This window comes from Cydia fagiglandana, chromosome 18 (assembly GCF_963556715.1).
Source record: "Cydia fagiglandana chromosome 18, ilCydFagi1.1, whole genome shotgun sequence".
Classification (NCBI taxonomy): Eukaryota; Metazoa; Arthropoda; class Insecta; order Lepidoptera; family Tortricidae; genus Cydia; species Cydia fagiglandana.
Window position 1 is genome coordinate 12,240,859 of NC_085949.1, and position 26,973 is coordinate 12,267,831.

At 36.8% G+C, this 26,973-nt stretch overlaps 1 protein-coding gene across 1 annotated transcript; it reads left to right on the top strand.

Annotated features, from left to right (window-relative positions):
* Positions 1 to 26,938, top strand: LOC134673493 (senecionine N-oxygenase-like). The gene is made up of 8 exons (XM_063531485.1): positions 1 to 191; positions 17,643 to 17,830; positions 21,170 to 21,308; positions 23,055 to 23,226; positions 23,965 to 24,237; positions 24,806 to 24,966; positions 25,182 to 25,325; positions 26,252 to 26,938. Exons 1-8 carry the CDS (start codon positions 114 to 116, stop codon positions 26,450 to 26,452), a joined length of 1,356 nt encoding a protein of 451 aa, XP_063387555.1. The 5' UTR covers positions 1 to 113; the 3' UTR covers positions 26,453 to 26,938.
* The last annotated feature ends 35 nt before the right edge of the window (positions 26,939 to 26,973 follow it).

Consider the following 26,973-nt stretch of genomic DNA (forward strand, 5'->3'; position numbering starts at 1 on the left):
GTAGTCAGTCAACCTACACCAGTCTTTTGTTTGTGACTCGCGCGCAACCGGGCCGACGCATGCGCGTAAATGAGTTATAAATTAAAAAGTGTTTAAACAAATAATTAGTGAAAATGGCTAGTTTTATGCTACATGTGACTGTTTTGTGTTTTGTTAATTTGATTTTGGAAGCAACGGATGGGCTTGCGGTGGTACGTGTTCAAATTTTTAAATTTAACGACCATTTTCAGGAGATATTTCATTTGTCATGGCAAAAAATATGACGTGTTCTTATGAGCGAAATTCGGATTGGTAACGTTAACGAATTTGTATGACTTATATTTTGTTAATTTATTTACGAATATTTCAAGCGATGGTGGTCATATCTTCTACTAGGTTAGCTCAATAGTGGGACCGGATTTTTGCACGAAAAGTTTTGATAATTCTAAAGTTGAAAAAGTGATACTTATCTGATATAGGACATATTTTTAAGCATATATGCTATATATGATGAAAAGTTAGAACGAGCGTTAGATATAAATTAGGTATTTATATATTTTTAGTAATGATTTTTTAATATTGAATTAAAGTGCAATGTTTAAGTTCCATTGTTTATAATATGTATGACGCTTTATAATGTAAAATTATTAGAAATTTTTTTAACGTGCTTCTTTGTCAAACTACAATTAGCTTATTATTTTGTCGATATTGAATTAAAGTTTAATAAATCCACAACAACATATCTAAATTTATAAGTTAATAGGCAAGCTAAAAAGCTAGAAGAATAAGATATATGCTTTAGAATTAATATGCGTTTTTTGTTCTATAAGATCTAATATTGAATTAGAGTCTGTAAAAATAAGTCTATTACTATAAAATAATATATGCAGCGTATATATGGAAAGTAAGAAATTTCTGTGTGTAGCTTGCATTGTAATAGTAAAATCTAGTTAAAAAGGCGCGAAATTCATAGATACGCCGCGCTGGTCCGTCCGTCGCCGGCGCGGCGCTCGAGAGCCTATCATAGCCTACCTATACCTCGCCCCTCGCCCCACCTCCCGCTCAGTAACACTGTCTGTCTTTTCTTATCATTCATTTGTTTGTTTACCGTGCACATATATAAATTATATGCGGACATTACGTGAAATTAAAATATCTTATTAAGTAAAAATACCTACAGCTGGTCAATCGGATCTTGTCAGTAGAAAGATGCGGCAAATTTAAAAATGTAGGCGCGAAGGGATATCGTTCCATAGAAAATTTGAATTTCGCGCCTTTTTTTAGTGACAAGATTTGCTTGACCAGCTATATTTCATTATCTTGACTAATATTGTAATAAAAATGTACAAGATATTTACAACTATTTTTTACTATAAAATAAAATAAAATAATCTTTATTGCAACTTTGAGTTGTTACATAACATTGGTTCCTGGCTCTCAAAGTAGGTTTCCCTGTGTCTCAAGAGCCAGTTCCTTCCCAATTACAAGCGTAGGTAATGTTACAATGTTAGACATTTTATATGACATATTAACAATATTAAAATTAATTTTAAAGAAAGATGAAACTGTGATGTGTGTGTACGCGCGCGTGTGTGAGTATTCTGTGTCTGATTTTTAGAATATGTGTGTGTTTCTGTGTGTTTACGCGCGTGTGTGTCTGGTTATTTTAGAATGTATGTACTAGAACACGCATCGTAATAGCTCTTCTGCTTCAGTATAACTTAATGATTTTAACCAAATCTTAATTTTGTTTTTTAATTGAAAATTACTAATGTTGTTTATATTAAGGGTTTTGTGTGCTTTGTTATATAAGTATGGTGCCAAAAATGAAAAATGCCTTTTAGACCATGCACTATTACAGCGAGGTACGGGGTAGTGAGCTATGCGTTTGTTGCCAAATGTGATTGTAGGGGCTATTAGTCTGTGGTATCTGCGTAATGTTTGATAAATGATAAAACTATACATAGTTTGTCAAAGGACTGTCTCATTTCAAACATAGACAGGGAGAATCATCATACTATCTTTGACTTACACTAGTACTAGCACCCAAAAGAAAAGGATGAATATAGTTTTTTGTTTTTATTTACTGACAAATTGGTTTGACCAACTATAGTAGTGTACCCTATGATGGGCGTGGAACCAGTAATGGGATAAAAAACCACAAATCCTGTAAAATAAGTGTCTAAAAGTAGTTTATAAACATTGCCTGTATATTATCATAAATAAGAGTCCTAGAGCTGTTTCAGTTTGAATTTTTATTAAATTTGGTTGTTTTTTAAGAAATTGGCGTCAACCCAAAAGTTGTCGTGTCACTGAAAAAAAATACCACTACGAATTCTTAACAACTTCGCTAAGAGAGGTGAGTTAATTTATTAAATTTTAATTAATTAATACTTGATGAAAACTAGAATGTCTTTTGTTAATTGCATTTACCATGAGATAAGGTATACAACATACTATGTTGTGACTCCACAGATGTAAAAAAAATTGTGGTATTTGCCCCAATCCCATTATAGGAGCTGTAAAACTGCATGCCTCCTATAATGGGACAATTTACATAATGATGCTTGCCATGCCATCATTTCATGTTTAAACAATACAGAAGTAAATTTAGTTACGAAATATGTCAACCAGGAGGTATGCTCGGACTTCGGATAAATTAATATCGTTTTTTAGTGTGGGTCAAATCTTGGTAGCCGAGTTTGAGCCACTTTCCCGTTTTCCGATTGAATTGAAATTTTGTATTCGTAATTAAATATGCAAATCGGATGATAATGTAATATTATGATAACATGGACCAGATCTGATGACCTATTTCACTATTTTATACTGATAGAGCAGTGTCCATTACTGGGGGGCCCATTACTGGAGCTTTGGTGTCCATGACTGGAGAAAAATAGCATAGTTTTAATTTGTTAAGTATGTGGAAACTCATTGCAGTATCTTTGATACAACACGCCTGAAACATGAAAGACGGGTAGGACTTTCATCTTTCAATACGCTAAGCGGTAGACCATTCACATGTGTTAGGGAAATATCACAAATACTCCAAATTCCCTCTTAAATGTCCCATGACTGGTGCTGTTACTATATACCTATTTCCTATTTCTGGTTCCTATTGTCATGTCCTGTCCTATTCAACGTCAATATCATAATATGTATATTATAAACCAACTGCTCAATATTACACGGTATACATCCTGAATATACAATAAGGTAAGTGATCACTTACCTTATTGTATATTCCGTGTGGGCCGTATATGCCTATACGGCCCACACGGAATACGTATGCCTCACCTTAAATTAAAATGGTTTTTTTTTTAATAAACAGGACATGAAGTATGAAAAACTCACTCAAATAGGTTTCTCATTTATTTAAGTTTCTTCATTATACCAAAATAGTTATAAAAATATTACGATACTCTTGGAAAATATACCTTTTATAAAAGTCCTATTATGGGCCTTATTGAACACTACCAGAGTATTACTTAATCCCGCAAAAAATAATCATTTTGACAGTAGGTAATAACAGATTTTATTGTTTTTAACTTAAGAGTTATACATATACAAATAACAATATTTGATACTTCATAACAGGAGGATTTATTTATAATAAGTGAAAATAATTATTTTGGGTCTTAATAACTAAAGATATAAAAATTGTCTATTTTACGCGAAAATAGTAGGTAACTAAACATAAATCTTTATTAGTTACAGTAGTCTCATCCTTTAACATCTGGGGGCACGGCAGTGCCCCCGCCAAGACGAGAAAAGCGCAAGGGCACTATCTACCTTTTCTCGAAGCGCTTTGTCGTTTTTTGGAACCCTCATAACTTGGGGTTGGATTATACCAGATAAACAAAGTTCTCGGACTTATTAAGCATATCAATTGCATAGCTCTTATACTTTAGATTTTATTCATATCTAAAAACTTCGATTTCGTCACTGACTCACTCACTTGATGATCATCAATACCGGGTACTTCCTGAAGTCCTCTAAGAAGCTGAAATTTGGTATGTAAGATAGTTTTAGTACACAAACAACAAATAAATTCAAAAAAAATTTATCCCTAAGGGGATGAAGATGGGGTTTAATTTTGTATGGGAAATCAATAATCACTGAACCGATTTAGTTGAAATTTGGTATGTAGATAGGTATTGTTATGGGGAAGGATATAGAATAGATTTCAACCTCAAAGTTTACCATTACGGGGTGAAGGCAGATTTCAACCCCAAAGTTTACCCTTACGGGGTGAAGGGTTTATATGGGGAATCAGTAAGAAGTACATTGTGTAACAGATGCCCCCAGATACTTATTTCAGGATTTTTAATATTAAATCACCCCCAACCCTTTAAATTAGGGGATGGAAGATTGTCATAAACAACTTACAAAAAGAAGTGAAATCCCATCAAAAACATTTTGATGTAAAATGTTGCCCAAACGAAACCATAAGGCTCGCACTGTCAAAAAGTTATCAGATCTCTTGCTAAGCTTCTAACTCTACAAGCCCTCTAACTTTACTAGCTCTACACCAAAAGTGAGTGGTTTGGCCGTTTCGTTTCTACAAGAACTATTGTATGTAAGTATAATACAAAAACCGCCCAAATGCGAGTCGCACTCGCGTTCCAAGGGTTCTGTACATTACACAATTTTTAACAATATATTTTTTTTAGAGAAAAGTGAGTAAAATGTCTTTAAAAAACCCGTAGGGATCGGAAAACTAGGTACTTAAGTCCGACTCACGCTTGACTGCACATTTCTAATAGGTTTTCCTGTCATCTATAGGAAAAGAGCTAATATGTGTATTTTTTTCATAATTTTAGACCCAGTAGATTCGGAGATAAGGGGGGGGGGGCGGAATTGTCATTTTTTGCGTATTTTTAACCGACTTCCAAATCTCAAAGAAGGAGGTTATCAATTCGGTTGTATGTTTTTTTTTATTTTTTTTATTTTTTTTTTATTTTTTTTTATGTTTGTTACTCCATAACTCCGTCATTACTGGACCGATTTTGAAAATTCTTTTTTTGATTGAATGTATATGCGTACAGATTGGTCCCGTTTTTGTCAAAATCCAGTTCTGATGATGGGATCCATGAGGAATCGAGGGAACTCCTCAAATCTTAAAGGCATACACATAGTGATTTTTGGTTTTTTATCAACGAATAAAGCATATACATCCAAAAAAGTGACATTTGATGAAGTGGAACTGCTGATGATGATCAGAACGGAACTCTTCAACGACGCATAGTTCACGGTAGGCGATTTGTCCTCTTCGTTATGTTTGTTAAGCAAGTTAAATTTTTAAGCCACATTTTTGTCAAGCTCGAGTTCTGATGATGGGATCCACGAGGAATCAAGGGAACTCCTCAAATCTTAAAGGCATGCGTATAGAGATTTTTGTATTTACATCAGAAAATCAAGCATTTTCATTAAAAACTGTTGCATTTGATGAAGTGGAACTGCTGATGATGATCAGAACAGAACTCTTCAACGACGCATAGTTCACGGTTGGCGATTTGTCGTCGTCGTTATGTTTGTTAAGCAAGATAAGTTTTTAAGCCACATTTTTGTCAAGCTTGAGTTCTGATGATGGGATCCATGAGGAATCAAGGGAACTCCTCAAATCTTAAAGGCATGCGCATAGAGATTTTTGTATTTACATCAGAAAATCAAGCATTTTCATTAAAAACTGTTGCATTTGATGAAGTGGAACTGCTGATGATGATCAGTACAGAACTCTTAAACGACGCATAGTTCACGTTTGGCGATTTTTCCTTTTCGTTATGTTCGTTAAGCAAGTTAAGTTTTTAAGCCACATTTTTGTCAAGCTCGAGTTCGAGTTAGAGGGAGCAAGTGATAGTGCATGGCTGCGTCCCTTGGAGTGGCCGGCGTTGGCCCATCCTGTAGAGCAATTATACACAAGCGAAATGCTAGTAAAAAAGTGGGTGGTTTTACCTCCTTTTCTACATAGTGTACCATCTACAATAATCTTTCATCGGCCCCCATGGAAGTCGGTTTTTTTTTCTTAAAAATTATCTTAAATAACTTCTAAACTATTTATTTTAAAATTATGAATAAATATATCTGACATTCTTACAATGAGCCCCTTCATTTGATATATATATATATATTTTTGAATTTCTATTATTTACTTTACATGTATGTCCTTGGGCTATAGACTTACATGTGTATACCAAATTTCAACTTATTGGTGCAGTAGTTGCGGAGCAAATAGGCTGTGACTGACGGACAGCCAGACACACGAGTGATCCTATAAGGGTTCAGTATTTTTCCTTTTGAGGTACGGAACCCTAAAAATAATGAATTTAATAAATTTTTCACCTTATGCCCATGTGGCGGTAGCGAAACAGTCAAGCCACATATTTTGACTAAGGTGTAGAGTTAGTGAAGTTAGGGCTTGTAGAGTTTGAAGCTTGGCTCGACAAGAGATCTGACAACTTTTTGACAGTGCTAGTCTTATGGTTTCGTCTTGGCAACAAAATTTACATGAAAATGTGTTTGGTGGGATATTTTTTTACAGTATAAATATTTATTCGTAACAGTAAGTATTATCTTTTAACATAATTTTTACAGTACATCTGGTGCTACATTACGACACCGGTGCTGTAATAAGCACGTTAAAACACTCCCTTTGACCGTGTTTTAAAATTCGTCACTTGTTGCAAAATATCGATTTTTCGCAATTCTATCGTAAAAGAAAAGAAAACTAACGAAGAGGTTTTACGCATACTGAAAGTTTTGCGTAACATTTGAATAAAACCATTTATAACCATAATAATACATTTATTGCTTCTCAAAATGTTTCCCTTTACATTCTATGCACATATATTCACTCGCTCGGACCATTTTTGGAAGCATGAGGCCCAATCACTTTACTGCAATTTTTCGACGTGGTGATGAAACGTAGTAACTGCCTTATCCGGGGTCTTAAATGTCAAACCCCAAATTAAATCCTTAATTTTGGGAAATAGATAGAAGTCACAGGGTGCAATGTCTGGATTATAATCCGTATAAGAGACATTTTCCACGTTTTCGTAATTAAAAAATGTTTTTGCCTTTATTGCGGTATCGGTGGACGCATTATTATGACGCAGGAGGATGCGGCTTCTCGGTCGTCTCTCGCGGTCTTTTTCAATGACTGCGAGCACACAAATGGTAGTGTACTGCTCAGTATTTAACGTTCTTTTATTATTTAAAAGTACGGTACAAAAATGTCGCGTTTAAAAAAACAGACGATCAAAATGTTTGGCAACGCTTTTGGCTTGTTGAACTTGTATGGGCCTCCTGTCACCTTCGAAAGACCCATTGACTGGACTAATGCCTTTTTTCCGGATCGTAGCAGTAAATCCAGGTTTCATCTCCTGTAACGATGTTATATACAGCATTTGAACTTCCTTGCATATACTTACGCAGCATTTCTCGGCACCAGTCAAAAAGTACCTGTTTTTGGACTGAAGTTAATTCGTGAGGAATCCAAAGACAACAAGGCTTCCTGACTTTTAAATATTCTTGTAAAATCTTTTGTATTTGTCTGAACCTATCCCTAATTGTCCTCAAATTTCGTCATAGGTGATTCGTGGGTTTTCTTCAATGAGTCATCTCACAGTAGCCACGTTTCCTTGAATGATCGCCGTGGACGGTCGACCATCACGAAAATCATTACCTAGAATAATACTGTCTCTACTAAATTCACCATACCAACGCCTCACGATGCTTAGATGTGGTGCTTCAATCCCAAAAGCATTTTGAAGGCAAGCACTACACTCTTGCGGAGTAAGCGAACTTTTAAAATCATAACAAAATCATAGCTCTAAAAATATTTTCGCGTTAAAGCCACGTTCAACGCACTGACTTACTTTGACAAGCCATTAAAAACAAAAGACGATCGATTTGTCGCCAACATTTGTCACATTCCATAATCAAAAGCCTTTATTTTTTTAAAATATACAATTCATAATTTAAATGTTTACCAGTGGCCAATAGTGCAAAACATTCAGTGTGGCCTATGTAGTAGGAGAGAGGGGGAGTTTGTTAAGAACTATAGACAATAGAAGAGGAAGGATGCTTGGGCACCTGATACGACACAACGAATTTATCAAAAATATCATAGAAGGGAAAGTTGAAGCAAACAGGAAGAGGGGAAGACCAAGGAGAGCGTACATGGCTCAAATAAAGGAAAAGATCAACGTCGTGTCGTATCGGGCTGTCAAAGAGAAGGCGGAGGACCGCCAAACATGGAAATTCCACCGACCTATGTATTAACAAAAAAAAGTCACTTGTAATTAGTTACTGCCTTTAAAAAGTATAAGTGCCTCAATGTTATTAGACTTTTTGATTCTTTAAAACGTCTTTAGGTCAATAAAGCAAGTGAAAAAATATTAGAGTTAGACCAAGAAAAGTCTGCAGCAATTTTGACAGCCCACACAGTGCAAGTGTTATTTATAAGTCATAATTTCATAGAAGTTTCTTCAAATCGACCTTATTAATAAGAGATTAAAAATATTGAAAATTATCTTAAAATATTTTAATCTAATATTTCATCTCATACGTTCAATAAGGCCCGGGACTAGACCTTTTTACCTGCACTGACAGTGGGCCTTCTTAGCAACAAGTACAAATTCAGAATAATTGGGAATAATAGGGAGCAACTGCTATTTTTGAATGCTGGGCCTTGTTACCCGCCGGGCCTCATATGCCTGCACCTCACCTACCTTATTTATTTGTTTTACAAGGGGAAAAATTGTTGATTAACCGCTCGTGCTAATATTGATACCCAAACAAGCGAAACAATTTTTTTTATTAAATAGGAGGCAAACGAGCAGACGGATCACCTGGTGGTTAGCGATTACCGCCGCCCATGGACACCCGCAACACCAGAAGGGTTGCAAGCACGTTGCCGACCTTTAAGATGGGGGTCTTTGAAGGTTTGAAGGTCGTATCGGACAGTTCATTCCACAGTTTGGCTGTGCGAGGCAGAAAGCACATTCACAAATTCAAACATTCTAAAATTGAACCACGAGCGGAGCGAGTGGTTCGTAAAGTTGAACCTTGAGCGTAGTGAAGGTTTCAAGGGACGAAGGTTAAATAAAATTTTCACCACATCAGCTCGTAAAGGCCCTCTTGATTTATCGAAACGGATAAGAAAAGTGGCATTTAATTTGATGCAAATTTTGAGTTGTTACCGTAGGTAAATTGGATCAGTTGGTTGGTAATATTGACTTTAAAATGATAAATATTGAATAACGTTAGTTTGAAATTGATTTTATGATAAAGTAAATATTATCGGAGATGATCGCTCTTATAAAATGTATGTCGCTAGTCATTTATAACCTAAAAGCGCCAAATTACGCAAAATTATATTAAAATGACACCTGTGTATTGAATTTGAAGAATACTTTAACAAGGGTAGTTATCTGTATGACAATGCACCTAAAATAATTTTCAAATGTATCTATTATTTCTATACTTAACACGATAACGAATTCTACGTAAACGAAACCGCCGGCAATCCCTAGTACATATAGAAATAAATAAGGGAAGGTAAGTTTCCATTAATGTACTGTGTAAAATAACTATTTACCATTGATAATAATTTTATAAACGCTTTGCGTATTTTTAAGGGCACCGCGCTAACCGCTAGCCCGCGACCGTCGATCGCTGCCTCCTGCCACGGCGCACAGCGCGGCGCGCGCAAACGCCGCGCGTTTGAAATGTAACTTAATATAAGCTCGGAATGCATACTTACGTATCAGTATTTAGTGTCGCCGTGATTTTATATTTCTAATCTTTTGTGTGAGAAGTAAGATCTTTATTATGACCGTGTAATATTAACTCTACAAACTTTAATTCAATATTGGCTATACTGCTTAACGAGAAATCAATATCTAGACAAGCACATTGTCTACATTTCTAACTTTTTACATGTATACTAAGTTGATAGATAATATCGTAATTTTGCAATATCAGCTATTCTAATTCTGTATTTACATAATAATTCCTGTTTTTACGTTCACCAGAAAGCAGCTGTTCCAGATTTCTAAAAACCGAATATTGTGAATAAATTAAAGTGTTATTGAATATGTGAAAGTTTTTTGTAACTTTAATTTTATATTTACATAGTTATTTAGCAAAAATTGAAAATTTAAATATGGCCGAACGCTCCACCTAAAATTTTCTAACTTTTTACATGAATGTTATTTAACATGCTTACAATAACATATCAAAAAAGAAAAAACTTTAATGTTATCAAAACCCATTTTTGTTCCACCGCTGGTCTACAAATTCCCTAACAAGTTACAAGACTTAAGCTTAAATTTATCGTTTAGAGATGCAAGTTAAACATATTTATCGTTAAGATACGCATGTTAATTAATTTTTACTATAATATTAATAATATTAGGTATAGCGTCTTAAAATGGCTGTTGGTGTTTTTGCAAAAACGTTATAATTTTTAATTTTCAGCAGGGCCTCTACTTACCGTACCGATAATCATATGGAATTTTTGATACATTGCAGCTTTTGTTCGATCAATTGAATTCGTTGAACCTACTTAGCCGGCAATGTATGTAAATCACATGCGATTTGTTGCCAGGTGAGTAGAGGCCTTAACAGAACAGTAAACACTCTTTAATGAACTTTAAATTAAAATGTAACTAAAAAGTAACTAATTAACTACACAAACACGCACGCGTGGGCAAGAAGTAAAGTAAATAACTAATTACCTAATGCGCTTTCGTCGTTAAACAATAGGTAATTGGTCGTGACATACGGATAGACATGCAGTATTTAATGTTAACACTAAACAATCGTCTTTTGTTTTTGTTAACTTTCCCCATTTCGGTAGAGTTGCTGCTAGTGTACAATACTGCGGAAACCGCATAGTAAGATCATAGACGACATTTGTGTGGTTTGTAAAAAAACTAGCGACCCGCCCCGGCTTTCCACGGGTTACACAAAACCTTAACAAATTATACACATAAACCTTCCTCAAGAATCACTCTATTGGTAGCTTAGGTAGGTGAAAACCGTATGAAAGTTCAGTTTGAGTTTATAGCGAACAATACATATATACCTATACAGTCAGGCGCGACGGGGGATCTAATTGTTTTATAAGGTGTAGCGATCGGGACTTTTTGCAAAAATTAGAGAAAATTAAATACCTACCTGTTTAGGGTACCGAAGCATCTAATACCTACCTATGTGAAATACGTACCTATAATAATTTGCCAATCCTATTATGGCATATTCAAACTTTTCATTTTCACTTCTACAGATGCATCAGTGCATGCAAGCACGACGTATTGAGATTGTTCAAAAATTGTTATCATATCCTTCAAATCTAAATATGCGTCTTTCCCTCCTTATGTAGGTACTGAATTGCAAAAAAGACCGACTGTATTTTTTTGTGTCTAAATAAAGTGATAATCAAATGTAGTGTAGGTGGCGCCGTTCCTCTTGCATTCAGTTTAAACATGTTATCTAGGATTAACTTCAAGTAAGCAAGCTTCACAATAAGTCCAAGGACTCGTTGATAGGCTGAGAACGGTGAATGTTGAATAGGTTACATTAAGTACTCGCACTTTGGTCAGAAAATGCACGTAAAACGGGAAGTATTTTGCAACCGGCTCTCTACGTTTTTATTCTTACTCTTATTTAATTGGCTCTGCAGACGTCACCGATAATTGGATGCGATTTGCGACACTATTTTCACGACAGAGGTGCAAAGAATTCAATTGATCGATTAAATGCCACAATGCAATTAAAAACGCATGAGATATCTATGTGGTTTGTAGAGCCTATAATTCATTCCTCTGTTTATAGTATCTACAACAATACTATTAAATAATAGGTGTCTAATGCTGAAATGCAAAAATAGCTAGGTACTTTATAATATATTAAAAAGCTATTAAAAGTTATTGATTAAAAGTTATTATTTATTTATTTTATATTATTTTGGTAAAATAGACTTCAGCTTCCGTTGCACTTGCGTGAAATAGCACGCTTACTGCGCAAGTGTGATGAAAAATACATATTGTTTTTTTTAATACATCGAGTATTTTGGACATAAGGCACTACACCTAAGATCCGGTTTTTTACTGATGCCGGACGTAGTTTATTTTTAAGGCAAATTCATTACATGTAAAATAGGTCATCGACCTTTGCTGGAATCTGATATGATTGTTGGTAGTTTGTGGTCTGTATTGGTACCAGGCAAGATGGATATTAAATTACTAAAGCCGTTTACGTGTCAAAGATGAGGTCCCTTTGTTTCCCATAAAGTTTTAAGTCATAAATCATAATGTATTGTTTGTCATATTATCGTTAGTCATAAAACTGAAACCGTTAACTTTTCAGGATTTTCGTAAGGATATTCTATAGATAGGTTAGGTTAGGTTATAGGTTGTATTATGGAAATCCTGAAAAGTTACGCGTTTCTGAGAAAAATCAATTATGACTAACGAAAATTCGGACAAACAATACATTATGACTTAAAACTATTTGGGAAACAATAGAGACCCGTCAAAGATATTTAAATTGCTACATTATGAGCGACCTACCAAGTGCGATCGAAGCGCGAACTTTCCACCTTAAATATTGAATCTACAACTCTCTTTATTTTCCCGATAAGAGATGTAGATTTCTTCGGCTGTTTCTTCAGTAGATAATAACCTGTATATAGGAATTAAAAATTAAATATAACCTCGTATGTAGGCCGCGTAACATTAATTCATTCTATACACTTTCCGGTAATTCTATTCATTGAAAATTGCACTATATCATCATCGAATCATCATGCACAATGTGCCAGAAACAGCATAAATAATTCAAATCCGCTCGGATGATTACCGTATCACGTAATATTAGATAATCGGTGCTGTAATTTTTCGTATGTAGCTACTATTGGATAATCATATGCAGTGTGTCACGGACGATACGATTTTTGCCTTATGTTATGCGGTATTAGTTACATGCAGGGTGAATAATTAAGTATACAGCTAATTTTAATTTATTGACGCTCAAGTATTGGAAATCCTGAATAATGAGATACTCAAACTAACTACTCGTATTTGTTACATGCTTAGAATAAAATACATAATAAACTAATACAGTAGGTCGCTTTACTGATGTATGCCGATATAGAGTTTTTAGGTATTTTTTATTCATCATTTTTCTTAGGCTAGGGTATTTATTATTACGTGTTATTAAATCGTAATTTATAATTTGGAACGAATTCGCGTGCTTATATATAATGTATCAGTGCTAATGATGCACTAATCTAAACGTATTGAATATACAGGGTGATTTCGGGGTCGTGGAGCAAGAGAGCTAGACATCATACAGAATCCAAAGATGAGCCTAATGATGTTGTTAATTATTGTTTAACACCAATAATGATGATTATTTTCCAGATGACAAGTAGGAAAAAACATTTTTGCATACAATTTGGTGACCCTACTCAATGTGACGTCTTGTCGCTTTCCATACAGCGTATGTCAAAAGTCAGAGGGTGACCATACTTACTTAGTATAACATAAATTTTACTTGAAAAATAAGAATAATTAAAGTAATTATCTTTTAATCAAATACTACCATATGATAATGTGGATCATTTACTGAGTCAGAAAAAGTGGTTCTGGATCACGACCCAGAAATCACCCTGTATATCTGTTGTTAAAGCTGCCTTATGCCTATCCACGGACGTAATCCAGCAGGGCGGAGAAGTAATGTGGATTACAACCAATGCTATTGGTTGATCTCGTCAATCAATCAATCAGACATTTATTGAGCAAATAGACCACGCACAGGGGCACTTTTACATGTATAATTTTTACAAGCATTTATTGCTTACTTAGTAATCAAAATGACAAAAAACAATCACAAATACGGAATCAATGAAATCTCCGTTCATCTCCGCTTTATTGGAAAAACGCAGCCTGTACCATTCATGCGACGTACAGATTTCGTTACCCATATTTTATTAGGATGGGAAGTAGATTCTATACCTACCTAAGTACAGTCCAGTTTTATGTAAAACCCAGGGCAGTATTCATAAATTGTTCAATATGCATATGTCTGTCATGTTTAAAATAAAATTTTGGTATTTATAATACATCCGAGACTAGGCATAGGCGCCTGCCTATGCCTAGTCTCGGATGTATTATAAATACCAACTATATCTACATTATTTAAATCTTGTTCTGCATCTCCAGAGTTGTTAGCCTTGTGCAGTGATTTGTTTCTTGTTTCCGAGATATTTGCATTTCACGACTAAACTAGGTAACCTACACATACCTAGATTCCGTATAAGCTAACTTTGTATCGAATTGAACAAAGTACGGGAGGGTACAGCTCATGCACTTTATTGATGACTTATATTTAAATCAGACTGCAACGACTATGGCTCGATGTATAAATAAAATACATGTAATCGCTATTAACGCCTATTTTGATCTGACGGCACAGTGAGCGCGTCTTTTTCGCAGGTTGTTGTTAAAGGCCAGTTCACACCGGCCGCGTGTGCGTAGATGTGCACGTGCGCGTGCGCTAAAATGTTAAAGCCGCGCACGCACACGTCACGCAAGCGGTGTGTCGTCTCTCATAAAGAACTGTATATTACAACGTGAATGTCTACGCACACGCATCCGGTTTGCACAGGCCTCAAGTATAGTGGATATGATAATGGTTTTTCCTCTAGACAATACATAATGCAGTCAAGGGTATGCGTATGACCTGATGCGCGACATGTGACCTTAATGACCAGTTTTCGAGGCTAAAACATATCCACAAAACGGGTTCAGCAGAAACAATGATTGTTTGACGATAGCGAATATGCCCAACCGGGTTTTAAATGTTGTGTAACCTGTGTCACTTATAAAAGTTATAAGTTAATACTCGTATGTACTTAGGTATATAGGTAAGTAGGTATGTACCTATACCTACGTTGTCTAAAGACATTCCAGCCGGGCTAGCACATGATTGGCGCGACAGTATCTCGCCGCGAGATAGACTACCCGTCCCTCTTTAATTAATACACTATACAGTAAAAAAAATACGGGTAGTCTATCTCGCGGCGAGATACTGTCGCGCCAGTCATGTGCTTGGCCTACAGTAACTTACGATCGATATGATGGGCGCGATTCTTCCATTATTTTATAATAAGAAGGTATATATAGACAGCTGTTTTGTAAATAATTACCGATATTTTGTTTTAAGCCTAGGGTCCCTTGGCACTCGGTATGGCACTTACAATTTAGGGGAGCCCCCTTCTCCATCTCAAAACTATTGATTGCTAGGTTAAGTATTTGTGTTACATTACAGGGCCCGGGCCTTGTGGGCCTAGGCGGAAATCCGGCCCTGGGTATGTATCTTAATTTTTTTTTTATAAACAACCGGACACATCGTTTTTGCAGATCCCCAAAATGTCCCCACCATATAATTACTTGTCCATGACACGGCCAGTTAATGGCCAGTGGCCAGCATGCATTGTTAAAAAGTAAATTAAACGATTAAGGTATTATCCGTACTTGAGCGGGAATTAATGAGTGTGAAGAAACATGTTGTTTTACGTTACGGCGCATGGGTTGTTAAATTAAATGTCATGTTTTGTCATTTGGTGACGCAATTTAATTTCGTTAATTATATACTTAAGTAGAATGATTTCGGAAATATTTTTACATATTATCTATTCTATAGAATCATATCATCATCGTTATTATTTATAAGTTCTATGAATTAACTTTAACCCTGTTACGATGAATGTTGCGGACTATAATTAAATAATTAAAATAATAATAATAATTAAGTAAGTACCTAGACTTGGCTCACGAGATAACCGCCATGTGGGATGTTGATTCGACGATCATTGTCCCGATAGTCGTTTCAGTGAACGGTTTAATAGCGAAGAGTCTCGATTAACATCTCGAGAGACTCTCGCTAGGTGGTTGGATCAAGGGACAGATGCAGAAGGCGGTGATCTTGGACACGGCGCGGATAGTACGTCGGTTCCTCTCTCTGCAGCCCTGACCGTGTAGCTTGGGCCGTGCCCCGCTGCTGGCGGCACCCTAGGTTAGGTTTTTTATAATGTGTTTATATGTATTTTTTATTGTTTTGTAAGTGTTTTTATATTTTACTTTTATATTCATATTATAAAAACCCTAGCCTAAGAAAAATGATGAATAAAGAAAAATAATAATTTAAATTAGGATGTGTAAAAAATAATTAAATAGACCCCTTGACCTTATTTGATTGATTGATTTACGATATCTATTAGGTATGTATTAATTGCTTAAACAATTAAACTTATTTAAGCTGTGTATATTCATACTTAACCGGATTTCTATATTGTAATTAAATAAATCGGTTAAAAGATAACACACAATGCTCAATAGAAACACATATTTTAAATAAAATATATCTAGATCGAACAAATTAGAAAAGTAACTTTACGAGAATTAATTCTACTTAAGTCTAATCAAGTCTAATTGTTTGTTTTGTAAGTTGTTTACTTAATGTTGTTAAATATATAATTTAATAAATAAAGCTGTTTCGGAAAACTTAGTACCGAATTATTTTATTATGAATTTGACAGTGAATTTTTAGGTACCTACAGTTCGAGTTTTAGTTAATCCGATCCGTTTCTAATATGATACTGATTACTGATCTGTCAGAGTCAAAAGTAACATTTTGAATCAAAAACGTCACTTTTGACACTAACAGATCAATATCAAATTGGAACAGATCGAATAACTACATCTACAACTCGAATTGTCCTGGTAAGTTTAAGTTGTTAGCATTTCTTTGGAAGTCATCAAGCGTTATCAATATAAGGTTTTTTTGAGCCAACTCAGATATACTCCTACTATAAATTTAATCTATTAGTCATTGGTCAACCTGAACCTATCTGAATTCCTTTCACTGATTGAAAAATGAGGGATTAACTTACACTTTCTCATAAATTACCTCACTAGGTGTGATGCGGTTGCCAAAGCACGTGTTAACTAAGCTTAGCTAATAAATATTTATCATCAATGACTCGTATCAATAGAATATAAAGTGATCTACTACGTATGGTGTCCGGCGTCCGATGATTATCTACGGGAGTTATGGTTGGCAATCTCCAGAAATATTAATAGGTATATATTATCCATGCAAATGGGGGATCATTCACATTTACCACACATTTACTAAGAAATATAGAATCCCAATGTAAGTTAATGTAAGGTTACCTCATTTTATTGCTTAGGAGTGCTCTAATTACAGCGGGGATTTATTAATTACTTATAGCAGACAGTGCGTTTCGTTTCATTTCGTTACCTACGTTCGGAAAGGATGCAGGAAGGATGTGGTTTATTTTATGTCTACAAAAAATGTATTGTTCTAAAACACACAATCCTAACCTCTAGTTTTGTGTGCATTTTAAGCTACTTAAGTCAAATCTCGTTTGCTAATTCATTAATGTTACAGTTCGAGTCGATGGCACGTCTCTGAATTTTGTCGATGTAGATGACCCGTAGGTATAGGATTTGATGGCGTATTAGGGCTAAGGCGTACTTATAAAATTTAAAATAGAAGGTTTTGGGTAAACAATATTTTTAACTAAACCCAATATTTAACCTAAAATAATTCCGTTAATGTTTTTTCAGCCATCCCGACGAACGTGCGTGATTGGCGCTGGGTACGGCGGACTTGCGTCTGCGCGGTACCTCAAACAGTATGGCGTCGAATTCACCGTGTTTGAGGCGCAACGGAGCCTTGGCGGGAACTGGAGATTCCAGACTGATTTAGAGGAGGATGGTCTGCCAGAGTTCACGGGGATTTATAAACAACTAAGGTAAGTTAACTTTAGAATACCTGGTCTACTGGTAAACAGGACGGTGCCTAGTTGGTCGACTCAAGTAGGCCCTTTTGGCTGCCCGATCTTCACCCATCCTTTCGAGATGGCCAAGCCAGCGGAGACGATGCGCTTTGGTCTCACCTATTATATTCGGCTCGGCTATCAGGTGTTCTATTTCGGCATTCTTTTCGATCCTCCAACTGCCATCGTCTCTTTTGACGGGTCCCAGAATCTTCCCTAACACCTTACGTTCTGCTGGGCACCGTCCTGTTGGTCGTCCTAAATACCATTGGGCAGATAGAGTGGAGGCAGATCTCCGTGAGCTCGGCGTCGGCGAAAGCTGGCGGGATACCACTCAGGACCGAGCAAAGTGGCGTGCTCTTGTGTTGGAGGCCAAGACTCATTTTGGGTCACCGCGCCAACCAAGTAAGTAAGTAAGTACTGGTGAAAACTTTAGATACAGTGTTCAGGTGTGTTAAGATAACTTCAATACAATGGGTAGGTATATTATATTATACTATGTACCTACTATACAAATTAGTTCTACCTTTTTATAGCCATATGTGATGTGATTCTATGATTTTACTGTAACAATATTGTACCATGGTTCGCAATAAACGATTTCTGATTTCTGATTTCAGACTTCGTTTGCCTTTTAACATTTCTCTTTACGTCGTAAGGTACATCTTAAGTTTTTCACTGTGTCATGACCTTGTAGTTTCCAGTTTGTTTACGAGATGCATCTCGTAAGCCGGCCAAAATAAGGTCAGTTGCATCAGCTGCAGTGACCACATGAACGGAGGGTCATTCACTATTGGCTGCGTGAATAACCCAGTATCGCGATATTGTTTTAGCATGATTGCAGTTATATTGACAATGGGTACATGTACCTACTTCGTACAGCGGACCTATACTTATGGTGTGGTGTCCCTGAAGGCCTACCGCGAACCACGTTCGCCGCGTTGCCTCTTTGTCGCACTTGTAAAGTTGTAAATTCGTACGTAAGTGTGACGGGGAGGCAAAAAGTCGAACGTGGTTCGCGGAAGGCCCCTCAGGTGTCATATTGGATTGATAGGTTAATTAATGCACACCTTAATGAAAGATACAGAAAAAACAATTAAACGTTGAAGTAGACTAGACAATCTTACGATTCATCCATCGTTTTTTCATACGGCTTGAACTTCGAAGAAAAGAGACACATCACAAATATTGGCTTCAAAGTAAAGAGCCGTATCACAAATATTTATTTATTAGACTCTAATAGGCACATCACAAATATTTGGCAAGTGCAGCCAGGCGTAGTACCTGTGAACGAGTATGTATTTTGTCGCCGATAATCAATTAGGTACTTACGTCAGAGACCCGAACCGCTTCTTGCTCAACTGGCTTAATGTAACAGACATATACAACATATGTAGAGAGCGCATGTAGGTAGTATGGTTTTACCTTTTACAGAAGACAAAAATCTAACATAGAAGTAGAAAAGACAAAGTTCTTCGTTTCTTCGTCGTGTGGAACAAAGTAAAGGCCGCATCCCAAATATTTGGCAAGTGCAACCAAGCGTAGTACCGGCAGAACGTGTATTTGTTTTGTCACCGATAATTAATTAAGTACGTCATAGACCCAAACCGCTTCTTGTTCAATGGTTTTTTTAGTGACAGACTTCATTAGACTTATATCGACCGGGATATGAACCGTGATTGATTACCTTTTGTATTGTTTTCGAGCTCCCGATATATCGACGCAGTTACATAATGGATGGTATGGAGTAAGTACTAACTAATTATATAGTGAAACTAACAATGAATCATTCAAAACTGTTAGTGATAGACTTATCCGATAGGGAGAGGCCGCATTTTATAACGAGCGTACACCTAGCTGCAAAATGCATGGATACTTACGAATGAATGTGCCCATGTAATTTTGCATAAATATGATTGATCTAGGTACCTATATCTAATTCAGCAATCTTTTAGGATTCCCACGCATGCATTTGTTGTGTTGCGGCTGGGTGTAGGTACTGCATTCCAGTCTGTCTTTTTTGGATGCAACAAATGAAGATCAGTAACAAGACCTACTTTTGGGTGATCTACATAAATATCTCTGTTTTAAGATTAAAGTTCTCGCCGGTTTTCCTCGTATCTCTCCATTGAGCAAGAAATGAGTCCGCATTAACAATACCAAATGTAAAGTACATTACTGGAGAAACCACGGATGTTAGGTAATCCAACCGGTTGGAACGAGACCACGGGGACTAGTCCAGTTGGTTTAATCTAAGCTGCTTACTGTTAATAAATTTTGTAAATTAATTAGAAATATTGATATTTGGTAATACATTAGAGTCATTCATGTTTGAGACTAAGTATCTACCTGAAATTCTAGTTTTTTTAAAAACTTTATTGCACATAGACAGGTATAAAAGGCGGACTTAATTTTCAAATGCTTAGACAAATTCGAATGCAACTAGATTTTTCTCATTCAAGATTTTGTCAATTTAATTCCGACATGGTTTTATTTTCGAGCTCCCGATATATCGACGCAGTTACATAATGGATAAAGACATAATGGATGGTATGGATTAAGTCTAGTGAAATTATATAGTGAAACTAACAGTGAAAACATGACATGGTTTTTCCATATTTTTTTATATTTTACATAGGTCGATCGTAGTCCCAATTAGGAATATCGTTGTGGGATCAAGACCCAACCGACCGAGTCCATCAAGTTTTCAATGTTTACATAAAATAACTGTCACTTTTTAACTCCGCGAGATAGAATGTGACGGACACCGTTTTATCACGCTATCACGTAAACAAAAACGACTATCAAATCCGTACAGACGTGTGCCTGTTTACATGTGTGCTTAAACCAGGGGTGCGAAACTCCTGAGATCGGCCAAACTCGGCTCCGCTCGGCTCAGCATTGCTCCGAGCAATTATTAGGGTTGGCACCACTTGACTTCCTTTGGCATGCACGACCACAGATAAGATAATCACTTGAATTTTGACAACCCTAAATAGCCGAAAGGGATAGTGCCATATATTAGAAAGGGATATCATGATTCGACCCTGAACCGCTGTCAAACTTCGGTTTTGTAGGAAGTTTCCTTTCTGTACGGTAGTACTATTATTTATTCTGTGCTTAAACGGAGTTATTAAGGCCTGTGCACACCGGCTTGCGTGTGCGTGACGTGTGCTAAAATGTTGGAGCCGCACACGCACACGTCACGCAAGCGGTGTGCCGTCTCTCATAAGGATCTATATACTAAAACGCCGTGCACGTCACGCACACACAGCCAGTGTGCACAGGCCATTAATGTCAAATACGTTGTTCCAGAACAAATACACCGCGGCAGACCATGGAGTTCGCCAACTGGTACTTCCCTGACTCCACACCGACGTATCCCAGTGGTCCCTGCTTCTACAAATACCTGAAAAACTTCACCAAAGAGTTCGATCTCGAGAAACATATAGAGGTACGTTGAAACTTTAAACGTTTTACGACGGACATACCGCTACAGTTCATGGAAGGGCTTGTGCACAAATCATGCGAGGTACGAAATTTTGGAGCGCGTGGCCTTGACCGGTCGGATAGAAAAAAATCAAAAAAATACACGTGAGGTTATGTGGAGAGGTTATGGGGGTACCCAAAAACCTTACCAAATATCACCAAGCAGGAGGGAGGGGTCAAAAAGTAGCCGAAAACACCTCGCGTGATTTGTGCACAACCCCCAAGTAGTGCAAAAAAGTAGAAAGACTACTAAAAGGTGTAAGTAAGTAAAACTATTATAGCCGCCAATTTCACCAATTAGTCAGTTGGAATAAATGGGGTTGTACCTACTGTGTCATATTTTTAGTTGACTGGTAGGTAACAACTTATTGTTAGTCAAAACGTCTAGGTAAGGATTAGTCATCATATGACGTTGGGTGGGATTCCCGACAAATTGAAATTAGAATCATCTAGGTTTTCTTTATTCTTTTTTGCGAGTGTAGCTGGAAAACCATATGATCAAAGTAAGATAAGTCAATTATCTCTAAAATCTGGTTATTAATACATTCATTCATTATTATTTTTAACACATATTCTGAATCTCATAAGTGGGTATATCACGCGTAACGATAGGTAAGTAGGTAGGTATACGTAGGTATTTTTGTACATAATTAATACCATCTATATTTTCTTGTCGTGTCTTAATGTGAGTTGTTGTCATCATCTCACAATAGATCCTGTTTTTAATGCCATAAAATCGATGTAAATAACGATCGATACAAAGACGTAATTGCTATGATTCTAGTTAATCACATTACTCTTGTACGTAAAGGAAACCTGTTTATTGCTATGCAGTATTCTCCTTCAGTTAGGTATGACATGTTTTCTGCTACAAAAAACTTATATACTTACCTACACGCTGGTTCTTCGAATAGGAGTTTTTTGTATAAATAAAAGGTAGGTAGGTTTTTATACAGTTGTATTGTGTTTTTGTTTACATAAACAAAAAACGAGCAACTTCCTTTTATATTTAAAAGTATAAACAGTCAAGCCAGTGATAACTTAATTAACTAACTTAACTTATTTTAGTTGGTTACCTATAGAAGCAATATGACTTACTAAACGAAACAACACATATAGATACAATGTCTGTTTAGTCGACAAACTTTTTAAAACAGTCAAACAAAAAGTACCAAAATGTTTAGTTTGACTAGTCGAAGTAAAAAAAATTAAAAGTAAAATTATATATTAACCAAGAAGAATTGTTTTTAAATATAATATGCAATTATAGACGACTTCCACACTAGGCTATGCCTGTGTCGTGAAAGTTAGCTACATGCGGAAATTAACCAAGTAACAACGGCTTGAAAAATCAGATAAGTACATAGTGCATGCAAACTTACAACTAAGTATTAAAAACAAGTTAAATGAAATTTTTTTTGATGTCTTGAAGAGCTGAAATTGTAGGTCCAATGAGCCGCATACGGCTCGTGAGCTGCGGTTTGCCGACTTTTGACCTAGGCAGTAAATTCTCAATGGTAAAAGTGATAAGAATCTTGGAAACTACATTACACAGCTTTCGTAGCTCATATACCTATAAGACTATTTCTCTCATCTGATTTATTTTTAATACTATTTCCGGCAAAATTCTTACAGTTAATACATCCTATTAAAATCTTTATATTACGTATGATGAACTAAACCTAAATAACAATTAAAACCCTATTTTCAGTTCCGCTCTTTAGTGACGTCAGTGAAATGGGCGGGCACCCAATGGGAGATCTCATACACGAAGACAGACACCAAAGAGAACGCAACGGCGACGTGTGGTTTCGTGATCCTCGCCACCGGACATCTGGGGAAGCCAAAGATACCTAAGTTTGAAGGCCAGGATAGTTTTAAAGGTTAGATTTGGGGTCTTCATTCATATCGTTAACAGTACTTTAATAGTCTGTCGAGTTGTAGCTGACCCCGGTTTTACTTAACAATAGACAAATGATTAGCGGCTCGGCTCGGGGCCAGTTACAGATCGAAAGACTATACACCGTACTTGTATTTTTTTATGATAAACGAGCAGACGAATCGCCTGATAGTAAGCCACTACCGTCGCCAATGGACACCCGCAACACTAGAAGCGATGTAAGTGTAAGTGTCTGTATAAGTAAGGGTTAGATGCTCGTCTACTTTGTGTAGTCAACTACACTTTTTTTTAATTGGGCCTACGTAGCGACCCCATGTGGGTACCACCCCGACTGACCTCGTGAGATCTTTGCACATGGTCTAACGCGAAATTGGGGTAGTATAATGTATAAATAGTGCAGTAGACCGACGCTGAGATACATATAGATCAGACTGATTGTCAGATACATATTCCATTTTTATAAGTAATTGTGAAGATTGTTAGATAGTTGTCCTTGTATACATAGATGTTGTGAGTGACACCACATTGGTAGGTAAGATACCGCCTCATACCTAACCTAAGGGATTTTGCACTATGACATTAAAACGAGTAGTTCTTGATGCAAGTGAGGAGGCTAGATTTGTGATTATCACTAAACATAAAATTAGATACAATGACAATAAATTGTATTACATTCAAATGCCAAACTTTTAATTGTCTAATTTACAGTTTTTCTTTATAGGCAAAATAATCCACGTCCAAAAGTACAAAGACCCCGAGCCCTTCAGAAACCGACGAATCCTCCTGATCGGCGCCGGCCCTTCAGGTCTGGACTTAGCTACGCATTTGACCAATCAGAGCGCTCGGTTGGTCCACAGCCATCATTTGAAGTACAACCAGCCGTATTTCGGGGAAAATTATGTAAAGAAACCTGATGTGAAGATGTTCACGAGTAATGGTGTGGTGTTTGAGGATGACAGCTTTGAAGAGATTGACGATGTGATACTTTGCACAGGTAATGTCCCTTTTTTCATTAACCATTTTTAATTTTCCTTATACTTTGCTCCTTCTGATTCTCTATTCCCTAATGGTTCCTAGATCAAAAATCATTTGAGATTTCAAGTTCAGCTTACGAGAGTGACTACTACCTATACGGTCTGCCAGCTGGCATTTGTCTGCCAATAGCCTGTTGAGGTCTGGTTAGCAACCTAATAGCAAGAATTGAATCAAGGACTAGGTTTACGAAAGCGACTGCTGCCTGACCTTTCAACCCAGACCGTTCTTAACCTCATTAGGACTTTAAAGTATGGCTTAAATATTTGGACTTTGGATCTAAAGAGCCTCATTTAGATGGTTAAAGAATTTGCATGCGATTTTTGTTACATTGCGGTATTTGGTCGATCGACTGTTAATTGTACTCTGTAGTGAGCAATGTATTGAATATTGCATGCATGTTTTTGAACCGATAAAAAGCTTTTCCAACCAAAACAAATTTTCCAACTTTAGCCGGCCGGAAAATTTGTAAGAATCAGTCGTCTTATTAAAAGTGATTCTTTGGTTAAATAAATCCACGTTAATTCCAGGATACGAGTTCGACTTCAGCATTCTACACGAGAGCTGCGGGCTGACAGTCTCCAGCAAGTTCGTGCTGCCGGTCTACCAGCACATGGTGAACATCCGGAGACCCAGCATGGTGCTGCTGGCGCTGCCTAAGCCGATCATCACCCGGGCTATTGATGTTCAGGTCACACTTCTTTGATTAACTACGGCTTCAATGAGATCTAGGGGCGTTCCCGTGTTAAATTTTTTGCAAACTTTTCATTTTCAAGATAATTTGATCAAAATCTGAATCATAGTAGGTACCAAACTTTGCACTATTTCATGGAAATATGTACATAATTCCTGTCAAAAATAACCTGATCCTCACGCCAGCTAACATTGTTCTTTTTCTAATTGCAGGCGGATTACGCAGCGTCGTTGGCAGCGGGTAAATTCGAGCTGCCCTCACAAGAGACAATGCTCAAGTCATGGCTGCAACACGTGTATTCTCTACAGACCAGGGGCAAGAAGATTGTCGATGTTAACTTCTTGGCCGACCAGCAGGTAAGACAGCTTCTGATTGCATTCAAACTTGAAATTGCGAGATCCCTTTATAACAAAAACCGGGCAAGTGAGAGTCGGGCTCGCGCACGAAGGGTTCCGTACCATAATGCAAAAAAAAAACAAAAAAAAAAGCAAAAAAAACGGTCACCCATCCAAGTACTGACGACTCCTGACGTTGCTTAACTTTGGTCACATATCACGTTTGTTGTAAGGGAGCCCCAATTAAGTCTTTATTTTATTCTGTTTTTAGTATTTGTTGTTATAGCGGCAACAGAAATACATCATCTGTGAAAATTTAAACTGTCTAGCTATCACGGTTCGTGAGATACAGCCTGGTGACAGACGGACGGACGGACGGACGGACAGCGAAGTCTTAGTAATAGGGTCCCGTTTTACCCTTTGGGTACGGAACCCTAAAAACTAGAGGGCACGTTTACCTCTTAGAATTTTCCTCTCTATTACAATCAATAACTCTGTCCACCACCTTTCTGAACCTCTACTGATGTTCATCGGATGCAACGGATACCAGTGATCTTGACCATATTGTCGGATCACCTTCTTTTAGGAGCCTTCTCTTGTAGATACCTTTGGTTTGCGCCCGATTGAAAAATCTTTCTCCGGTCTCAGGCAATAAATAATAAAACGAAATAGTGCAGCTTACACACCAAATCATAAGTTTGCATTTATGCTTTCTGGAGGAGAGAGCAGTAAAATGAAAACGTATAGCCAGCATCAATAGCATCATACTCAAAGCCCACAGAATTAATTTCAGATTCGGCCATCCTTTAGTTTACACTGACCACGCACCTTTAACCCTAGTATTTTATCTAAAGTATTTATCAAAACCCCAATGCTTTCTCCCAAAAACTGACGACTCGACTGTATCAAAATATTATGCCTACATCCGATTTCATTCCATTTTCTAGGACCAGTACTTCGCCAACCTCACCGCTGAAGCCGGCATCACGCGAGTGGCCCCTGTACTAACCACAATAAGGGACTTCAACGCCAAAAACCGCCTCGAAGACTTACTCAACTACAGGGACTATGACTACAAAGTACTAGATGATCACAACTACGACAGATTCTACAACCCGAGGAATGAGACCTGTAATATTTTAGCCTGATTAGTAATTTTGTATAGTAGGTAAAATAGAATAGGAATAGATCAGCTCTCTGAAGCCCTGTGGCAGTTAGTCACTTTCTAACACGGCTGCTGTTTGCTCTAGGATTGCAAGTAGTGCCTTGATATGTATCTTGAATTGCATATCACAACTACCTACAGCAAAATTTCGTGATGTAGATGGAGTTAGACAAACTTCGATCTTACAATTGTCATCTTGGCTACGTACCCTGATCTGAAGTTGTCGCGAGCGGGACTGACTGGGGCTTCATGTGAAGACCGCCTTATTTCCTAGCACCTGTAATAATTCCCAGGCATCAGGCGACCTGTGGTGATTGGCAGTTTATAATAATTATCCATTATCCATGCTAAAGAACAAAAACTAGAATTATGCACTAATATGTGCATTACGCTTTAATTTGGATTATAACGATAGTTACCTATTGTAGATAGTTTTGTATAAGTACAAATATATAAGATGTAACATTGACTTTGCGTTTAATTTTTTTCCATAAAGATGAGCAA